The sequence below is a fragment of the Scomber scombrus genome, chromosome 16 (genome assembly GCF_963691925.1).
Source record: "Scomber scombrus chromosome 16, fScoSco1.1, whole genome shotgun sequence".
Classification (NCBI taxonomy): domain Eukaryota; kingdom Metazoa; phylum Chordata; class Actinopteri; order Scombriformes; family Scombridae; genus Scomber; species Scomber scombrus.
In genome coordinates this window covers 1,590,546-1,600,545 of record NC_084985.1, presented here as the reverse complement: position 1 = coordinate 1,600,545, position 10,000 = coordinate 1,590,546, and the positions used below count along the sequence as shown (strand labels likewise).

Sequence of the window (10,000 nt, the reverse complement as noted above, 5' to 3'; positions counted from 1 at the left end):
ACTCTCTGTCTGTCTCTCTCTCTCTCCCTCCCTCCCTCCCTCCCCCTCTCCTTCTCTCTCTCTCTCTCCCTCCCTCCTTCCCTCCCTCCCCCTCTCTCTCCCTCTCTCTCCCTCCCTCCTTCTCTCCATCTGTGATGTGATGAGTTCAGACAGAAAACGCTGCAGTCACAACAGCAGCTTCCTCCTCAGCAGGACTCTGCTGCTGCTGGAGGCATCAACAGTCCGACTGCTCAGGTCACACAGTCGGTTCAGGACTGAGATAACACAGGGGGGGCAGGAGGGGGGGCGGTTAAAAGCAGGAGGACACAGATAGAGGGCATGTAGGTTTCTTCCTCTGCTGTTTGGAGAGGAGGATGTGAGTCAGTCAGAGAGGAAAGATGACAGCTGCTGCTTCTTGGGAAAAAAAGTTAATTTTGAACTCTTCTTCTCTGACAGTATTGTGAGACAGAGACCTCCTCCTCCTCCTCCTCTCCCTCTTCCTCTTCCTCCTCCTCTTCCACCTCCTCCTCCTCTTCCTCCTCCTTCACCTCCTCCTCTTCTTCCTCTTCATCTTCCTCCTCTTCCTCCTAAGTGAATAAACTACAAACAGGAAGTCCTTTATGTGTTTAGAACAGGAGGGGAGTTCCGGTCCTCTGAAACGATGCCAACCAGGAAGTAACTTAAAACTGCATTCTATCAAATGGCCACCAGGGGGCGACCGTTTTGGTGTCAAAAGGACTTCCGTCTCTATACAAGTCAATGGAGAATTCACCAACTTCTCACTTGATTTCTAACCTCAGTAAACGTTTTCAAAATGTGTTTATGGTCTCAATCGCTAGTTTAAAGCCTTCTTCAATGCAGTATGATGTTCATTTGGGACATTTTGGCCTCCCTGATTTTATATGTGACGATAAAGCAGGGTATGCATTAGGGCGTGGCTACGTGGTGATTGACAGGTTGATTGGTTCACAGGTTCAGGAGGGCGCCTCATGCTCCTCCTGATGCCCATATAAGTAGAATCCCTGGTTTTATTTTTCCCAGCATGCACCTGAAATGTTCAAGATGACTCTGCTCAGATCCGATACTATTGGCCTCCGAGCAGCAGTCCATAAACCGATGGGTGACGTCACGATGTTACGTCCATTTTATATACAGTCTATGGATTAGAAAGAGTCAGAAATGGATCCAATTATCTGTTTTTAACCTGGAGACATTTATATTTCTGACTGAGATCAGATTAAATCTGTGAGACGCTGCAGACTGAGACATGATGGAGGGATGAAGGAATAACTGAGAGATGATGCAACAGAAAACAATAACAGTGCAAGAAGCTGCTGCTTAAACACGAGCACGTGATTGGTCAGAAACTCTGAAACAGCTGATAGTCGTAAACACATAAACATCTGACTGTAGAGCAGCGAGGTCAAACATGAGTCCTTCCTTCCTTCCTTCCATCTGTCCTTCCTTCCTTTCATCTGTCCTTCCTTCCTTCCTTCCATCTGTCCTTCCTTCCTTCCTTCCATCTGTTCTTCCTTCCTTCCTTCCATCTGTCCTTCCTTCCTTCCTTCCATCTTTCCTTCCTTCCTTCTCCTCCTTCTTTTCCATCCTATCCTTTTGTCCTTCCTCTCTTTCTTCCTTCCATATTTCCTTCCTTCCTTCCTTCCTTCCTTCCTTCCTTCCTTCCTGTCTTCCATCTTTTCCTTCCTTTTCCTCCCTTCCTTTTGTCCTTCCTCACTTTCTTCCTTCCATCTGTCCTTCCTTCCTTCCTTCCATCTGTCCTTCCTTCCTTCCTTGCAGCTATACTTCCTCCCTTCCTTCGTTCCTTCCTGTCTCCTCCTTCTTTTCCTTCCTTCCTTCCTTTTCCTCCATCTTTTCCTCCATCTTTTCCTTCCATCTGTCATTCCTCCCTTCCTGCCTTCCTTCCATCTTCCCTTCCTGTCTTCTCCTCCTTCTTTTCCTTCCTTCCTTCCTTCCTTCCTTCCTGTCTTCTCCTTTTCTTTCCTTCTTTTCTTCCTTCCTTTTCCTCCCTCCCTCATCAAATCAGATTAGACCCTTGATTAAATGACTTTAACCCTTGTGTGTAAATCTCTCTTCAGGTAAAGTGTAATAAAGCAGCTCAGAGTTCTCAGCCATAAACACACGACCACTTTAGCACTTTAACGGTTTAACTGTTATATATGTTCGCTAAATGCTCGACTGTGATTGATGAGTTTGATGTTTATGTTCTAACTGTAAAGTTTTATCGTAATCGTAACAACAACCTGCCAAACGTACGACAGACGCAGCAATAAATTATTACATCTAAAGTAAAGCTAACAAAGTAAATAAGTCTGATCCACTCAGGTGGGGAGCTCCAGTCAACCAGGAAGTAATTTAAAACTGCATTCTATCAAAAGGCCACCAGGGGGCGACCGTTTTGGTGTCAAAAGGACTTCCGTCTCTATACAAGTCAATGGAGAATTCACCAACTTCTCACTTGATTTCTAACCTCAGTAAACGTTTTCAAAATGTGTTTATGGTCTCAATCGCTAGTTTAAAGCCTTCTTCAATGCAGTATGATGTTCATTTGGGACATTTTGGCCTCCCTGATTTTATATGTGACGATAAAGCAGGGTATGCATTAGGGCGTGGCTACGTGGTGATTGACAGGTTGATTGGTTCACAGGTTCAGGAGGGCGCCTCATGCTCCTCCTGATGCCCATATAAGTAGAATCCATGTTTTTATTTTTCCCAGCATGCACCTGAAATGTTCAAGATGGCACTGCTCAGATCCGATACTATTGGCCTCCGAGCAGCAGTCCACAAACCAATGGGTGACGTCACGGATGTTACGTCCATTTCTTATATACAGTCTATGGATTTAACTGCAGGACATTTGACTGTTTGTTAAATTCAGAAACATTTCAGAGCATGTAAACACAGTTACCTGCTGTTTAATCACGCTGCTCAGATACGATGTGAACGCACTGAGTGACGGCGGTGATTAAAGGTTAGTTTAACGCTGCAGGAAACTTACATGTAGACGAGAAGTTTTTGAACAAAAGTTCAGAGGTTAAAAAAAAAAAGAAGAGAATTCTGCTTTTAAAGCTTCTCTAATTAACACGTTGTTGGTTTGATCTGTGTGTGTCTGTGTGTGTGTGTGTGTGTTAACCTGTGTGTGTGTGTGTGTGTGTGTGTGTGTCTGTGTGTGTGTCTGTGTGTGTGTGTGTTAACCTGTGTGTGTGTGTGTTAACCTGTGTGTGTGTGTCTGTGTGTGTGTGTGTTAACCTGTGTGTGTGTGTGTTAACCTGTGTGTGTGTGTGTGTGTGTGTGTGTTAACCTGTGTGTGTGTGTGTTAACCTGTGTGTGTGTGTGTGTGTGTGTGTCTGTGTGTGTGCGTTTCCTTGACAACAAAAAACAAAACAGATTTATGTGAAAAATAAGTTTGACCTGCAGATATAAAACTCTCACAAGATCATAAAAGTCTCATTAAAGAAGAAACTATCACAGTTACATTATGATGTCATCACCAGAAGCTGTGAGAGGTCAGAGGTGATGAATGTGAGAGGAAGCTTCTGTTAGTACAGTAACAGAATATAAAGGAGCTTAGTGTTTATAATCTATATTAGTCTAACGCAGCGTTGTTCATAATTCCACACTCAACTTCCTGACTGTTTAGAGTGAAACCGTCCAGGTATCAGCTGATCTTTAATAATATATTCTGAATTTCTACAGTAAATGTTGCATCTTCCATCATGAATCATGAATCCTTCCTTCCTTCCTTTCTTCCTTTCTTCCTTCATTCCCTCTTTCCTTCCTTCCTTCATTCCTTCATTCCTTCCTGTCTTCTATTCGTTATTTTCCTTCCTTCCTTTTGTCCTTGCTCACTTCCTTCCTTCCTTCCTTCCTTCCTTCCTTCCTTCCTTCCTTCCTTCCTTCCTTCCTTCCTTTCTCTTGTCCTTCCTTCCTTCCCTCCTTCCTCACTTCCCTCCTTCCTTCTTTCCTTCCTTCCTTCTCTCCTTCCTTCCTTCCTTCCTCCTTTCCTTCCTTCCTTCCTTCCTTCCCTCCTTACTTCCATCTATCCTTCCTTCCTTCCTTTCTTCCTTCCATCTATCCTTCCTTCTTTCCTTCCTTCCTTCCTTCCTTCCTTTTGTCTTTCCTCACTTTCTTCCTTCCTCTTGTCCTTCCTTCCTTCCTACCTTCCTTGCTCTTGTCCTTCCTTCCTTCCCTCCTTCCATCCTTCCTTCCTTTCTTCCTTCCTTCCTTCCTTCCTTCCTTCCTTCCTTCCTTCCTTCCTTCTCTTCCATCCTTCCTTCCTTCCTTCATTCCATCATGAATCATGAACGCTTCACTTCACACATACATTCAATGAACTTGAAATCAAACTTGATTTGTTTTCAGCTATATAAATGGTATAAATAAAGTAATAAGTGACTAAAACCTAAAACAGCTCTTGACTAAATGTTCTCAGTAAGTTTTTCCTTCCTGCTGCTGATCAGATACTTTACATCTGCAGCTCGTCAGTATTCACCTCCAGCATCTGTCCTCCATGTCTGATGTAGTCTGATGTTCGCTGTATTGACTCAGTGATCAGTCAGATGTTTAATGTGTGTACAGCTCAGACCCTCCGCACACAGCGCCGCCCCCCCCCCCCCCCCCCCCCCCCCCCCCCCCCGCTTCATTTTCTTAAGTGTTTTTTTAACGATTAAGTCGGCCGAGAGGATTCAGGCCGGTTTGGAGGATCTGAGGCGAGGCGTCGTAAACTGGCAGCGGTGAACATTATTATACACAGTAGAGAGACTGGTTAACAGGCCGAGAGCTCATAAACACACACACACACACACACACACACACACACACACACACATACATACATATACACATACACATACACACACACACACACACACACACACATACATACATATACACATACACATACATACACACACACACACACACACACACACACACACACATACACATACACACACACACACACACACACACACACACGTCAAGCACACACGAGTTTCACCTGCACTGCAACATAAACATTTAGTTGTTTATGTTTCTATTGTTGAACTCTTTTTCTTCTTCTCTTGTTTCCAGTCTGGATAAATTATTCATTTAATTAACCGTCTGATTATAATGTTTGAACTTTATGAGTCGTGTAAAGCTTCAGACATGTGCTCTTTGTTTAAGTGCTGTTTTATTAGGAGTTAACCCTTTCACACAGTCAGCATTTAAACCATCAAACTGTTCAACAGTGATGGAAGAAGTACTCTGATCATTTACTGCAGTAAAAGTACAAATACAGCAGTGTAAAAATAGTCTATTACAGTAAAAGTACTGCAGTATTATGAGTGATGTACATCAAACTATACTACAGTTTCTTTAAGTACAAGTACCTCAAACTGTACTACAGTAGAGTACAAGTACCTCAAACTGTACTACAGTAGAGTACAAGTACCTCAAACTGTGTTTTTCTTCACTGATCAGAAACTCTTTAATTAAGACGTGTGTGTTGCCTTCAGGGCCCGTGGGAATCTGCAGCTCTGGAATCACTTGTCCACTTTTTCCTTCGCCATGATTCAAACTGGAACAAACATCATCGAACCTCGTAAACTCTGCTTCTCCCAAAGCAACAACAACAATAAACTCCAGAGAGATGTGTGGAAGTAAAGAGAGAGAGAGCTTTATAAACACATGCAGCATCTTTCTAGAATAGCTGGCGAGAAACACTTAAAGATGCTAATCTATTTAATTGGCCGAGCTGTTGACTTATGCACACACATTAGCGCAGAGCCGTGGTGTTTATCAGTGTTTTTGCCCCCCGGTGTTGAACAGTGTAGATTTATGTCTGCTGTTGCTCCCGATTCATTAGTGCTCGATATATTATCACTGCGTCTCAGCCTCAGTGATTAGTTACAGCGTGATGCGTTCAGGCGTGGTGGGATATCTGCTGCAGGGGCTGCTGGGATCTCCTCCCTCTGGTTTCTATAGCGCTGCTCCTCTGGAAGTGTTTTTATCTCTAGTGGGGGTTTAAATGTTCCCCCCCCCTCTTGGTGATTTATGCTGCCACACCCATAGACGCTGGGTGAATATATGGGTGCAAACAGAAGCATCGGATCCACAAAATCTGAGTCCGCAGATCTGGATCGAGCTCAGGCTGCTGTTTGATTTCATTGTTTTAACCTTCCTGTCGTCCTCCCGGGTCAAATTGACCCCTCTGTTTTGACTGTTCCTTCTTTCCTCCCTTCCTTCCTCTTTTAATTTTTCCTTTATTCTTCCCCTTCTTCTCTCTTTCTTTGTTCCCTCCTCCTTCCATACTTCTTTCCTAACTTCCTTCCTTCCTTCCTTCCTTCCTTCCTTCCTTCCTTCCTTCCTCCCTCCCTCCTTCCCTTCCTTCCTTCCTTACTTCCTTCCGCCCTCCTTTCTTTCCTTCCTCCCTCCCTTCCTCCTTTCCTTCCTTATCTCCTTACTCCTTTCCTTCCTTTCTTCTTCTTTCCTTCCTTCCTTCCTTCCTTCCTCCCTCCCTCCTTTCCTTCCTTCTCTCCTTACTACTTTTCTTCCTTCCTTCCTTCCTTGACCTGAGGACAACAGGAGGGTTAAAGGAGCCAAAATGGATTTTAAAGAAACCCAGTTGATTGCCTCCATCAGAGCTTCAGTCATCTGCTTTAATTGGATCCAATCAGAGACTTTCAATCCTTTTCTCCAGTATGTGGTGATGGATTGGGGGAGGGGGGGAGGGGGGAGGAGGGGGGGGGGGGGTGTAACAGGTCAATGGGAATCATCTAATCAGGGAACATCAGCTGACATCTCCGCTCTTGAGAAGCTGGTTAACTACAGTGTGAAGCTTCGTCTCGTACCTGTCGTGTTATTTGAAGCCGAGGAGAACAAAGAGAGTAATTTTGATAAATGCACATCTGTCAATCTGAAAGTGAGGCTTGTGTTTCTGAGCCTGGTGCTTTTCTCTGCATGCTGACTGACAGACGGTCATTAGCACAATTCACTGCTGCCAGCTGGAGACGTTACGACTTCAATTGTCTTGTTGGGTTTTTTTTTCTTTTCCTGGATTTAAAGTTCATTTAGTTCAACGTGTGAAACTCAGCGTTGTCACTCAGAGGATGAAAAACATGTAGAAGCTCTCCTCGTCTATAAATACACTCGGTTAGAATATTATGAGACTTTACACCTGAAGAATAAAAACAACTTTCAGCATAAAAAGAGTTTATATTCATGTGACGGCGCCCTCTAATGGTCACAGTAATTATTATAAATATGGGATTTAAAGGAGAAACTCAGGTGATGTTATTATTAGAGGAGTTTCCATCATTTATGTGTTTTAATCATAGACTGTATATAAAATGGACGTAACATCCGTGACGTCACCCATTGGTTTGTGGACTGCTGCTCGGAGGCCAATAGTATCGGATCTGAGCAGCGCCATCTTGAAAATTTCAGGTGCATGCTGGGAAAAATAAAACATGGATTCTACTTATATGGGCATCAGGAGGAGCATGAGGCGCCCTCCTGAACCTGTGAACCAATCAACCTGTCAATCACCACGTAGCCACGCCCTAATGCATACCCTGCTTTATCGTCACATATAAAATCAGGGAGGCCAAAATGTCCCAAATGAACATCATACTGCATTGAAGAAGGCTTTAAACTAGCGATTGAGACCATAAACACATTTTGAAAACGTTTACTGAGGTTAGAAATCAAGTGAGAAGTTGGTGAATTCTCCATTGACTTGTATAGAGATGGAAGTCCTTTTGACACCAAAACGGTCGCCCCCTGGTGGCCTTTTGATAGAATGCAGTTTTAAGTTACTTCCTCGTTGGCCTCATTTCAGAGGACCGGAACTCCCCGCCTGGTCAAAACTAGGTCATTGTAAGGCTGCAGCACATGTTGACAGTAGGTCTGGTCATTTTGGGGGAAACAGGAGGCACCCTGATAGTGTTGCTATGGCAACCAAACTCAGATATGTGTTTGCCTGTTTCTCTGAACAGAGTAGAGACAACTGTAGTAAGAGGTTGGATATTATAGACCCTGAGGACAAGAAGTTCATTCTTAAGGCTGATTTATGCTTCTACGTAACCTCCACGCTGTAACTACGCCGTCGTGAACCTTTTGAAGTTGTGCATCTCTCCATCGCGTCCTGTTTTGTCGCGGTGCAATTAACCTGAATGGTTATCGGTGTATCTAGTCTCTTCCCAGGTATGACACAGACAATTTCACCCCTTTATTTTCTCTGTAATGGCCACTTCTTATTCTTTTCCTCTTACAAGTATTTTAAAAAAATATTTATACTTTATGAAGTGAAAATGTGCTTGAAACAAGAGAAACCTGACCGCTGTAATATTTATGAGTTTATGACATTCATCTCATACATCACTAAATATTAGAGCAGTCTGGTCTGAAGAGGAAGTCAGCTGCAATGTTTCTGTTAGTTTCTTCTTTACTTCAGAGTTATTTATTTATTCACATTTTATTGAGACGATGATTTGTTGTTGCAATAAAAAGCATTAAAATAATAAAACACAACAGTCAGATTTTACATTTTTCTGACTTTAACCTTTGTGTCGTCCTCCCGGGTCAAACTGACCCCGTCTGTTTTAACTCTTCCTTCTTTCCTCCCTTCCTTCCTTCTGTCCTTCCTTACTCCCTCCTTCTCTCTTTCTTTCTTTCCTCTCTCTTTCCTCCCTTCCTTGTTTCCTTCCTTCCTTCCTTCCTTTCTTTCCTCCCCTCCTCCCTCCTTCCTTCTCTCCTTCTTTCCTTCCTTCCTTCCTTCCTTCTCCCTTCCTTCCTTCTTCCTCCAGGAGAGTGAAAGCTGAAAATCTGAAGATAAAACGATGACTTTTGTTTTGGAATAATGGAAACAACTGTAATAGAGAAATGTAATTAACTGTGTGTGTGTGTGTGTGTGTGTGTGTGTGTGTGTGTGTGTGTGTGTTTCAGGGTCGTAAACCAGGTTACTTCTCCTTCCTGGATCCTTTCTCTCCGGCTGTCTGGCTCTTCATGCTGTTGGCTTACCTCGCTGTCAGCTGCGTCCTCTTCCTCGCCGCCAGGTAACGTGTGTGTGTGTGCGTGTGTGTGTGTGTGTGTGTGTGTGTGTGTGCGTGTGTGTGTGTGTGTGTGTGTGTGTGTGTGTGTGTGTGTGTGTGTGTGTGTGTGTGTGTGTGTGTGTGCAGATCTCTTACAGTGTGCTCATGTTATAAAGGGAACATTTCACAAAAAAGTGCATTTTTTATTTAGAAAGAGTTTTAGTGAATGGAAAAAAACAGAAATAAAGTGACAGAGCTCTCTCTCTCTGTCTCTCTCTCCCTCTCTCTCTCTCCCTCCCCCCCCCCTCCCTCTCTCTCTCTCTCCCTCTCTCTCCTTCTCTCTCCCTCTCTCTCCCTCCCCCCCCCTCCCTCTCTCTCTCTCTCCCTCTCCCCCCCCCCCCCCCCTCTCTCCCTCCCTCTCTTCTCTCAGGTTGAGCCCCTATGAGTGGTACAACCCTCACCCGTGTCTTCGGGAGCGTCGGGACGTTCTGGTGAACCAGTACACACTGGGAAACAGTCTGTGGTTCCCAGTTGGAGGTTTCATGCAGCAGGGATCAGAGATTATGCCCCGAGCTCTGTCCACCCGCTGCGTCAGTGGAGTCTGGTCAGTACTATTGTTATTGTTATTATTGTTAGTAGTAGTATTACGGACAGGAAGGAAGCATATGAGTCGTAGTTAGGAGGAAATCAGAAAAACATTAAAAATGGTGCTTAATGGGAACACTTACCCTAACAGCTGAGGAAGGAAGAAAGGAAGGAAGGAAGGGAGGAAGGAAGGAAGGAAGGAATGACAGATGGAAGAAAGGATGGAAGGAAAAGAAGAGAGGAAAGAAGGAAAGAAGGAAGGGAGGAAGGAAGGACAGATGGAAGAAAGGAAGGAAGGAAAAGAAGGAAGGAAGGAAGGAACAAATTAAGAAAGGAAGGAAGGAAAAGAAGGGAGGAAGGGAGGAATGAATGAACGAAGGACAGAAGTAAGGGAGGAAGGAAGG

At 44.0% G+C, this 10,000-nt stretch overlaps 2 protein-coding genes and 1 gene segment (V, D, J or C); 2 read left to right on the top strand and 1 right to left on the bottom strand.

The window, feature by feature from the left end:
* LOC133996245 (immunoglobulin kappa light chain-like) overlaps positions 1–10,000 on the top strand; it is a 630,565-nt gene that overhangs the window by 523,610 nt on the left and 96,955 nt on the right. The window lies entirely within an intron of this gene.
* LOC133996249 (Ig kappa chain V-III region MOPC 63-like) overlaps positions 1–10,000 on the bottom strand; it is a 630,498-nt gene that overhangs the window by 525,315 nt on the left and 95,183 nt on the right.
* The window catches only part of LOC133996211 (glutamate receptor ionotropic, kainate 5-like), an 88,938-nt gene that overhangs the window by 63,146 nt on the left and 15,792 nt on the right, over positions 1–10,000 (top strand). Inside the window, 2 exon segments of the mRNA XM_062435790.1 lie at positions 8,926–9,035; positions 9,442–9,615. Of these exon segments, the coding sequence (XP_062291774.1) occupies positions 8,926–9,035; positions 9,442–9,615 (284 nt within the window).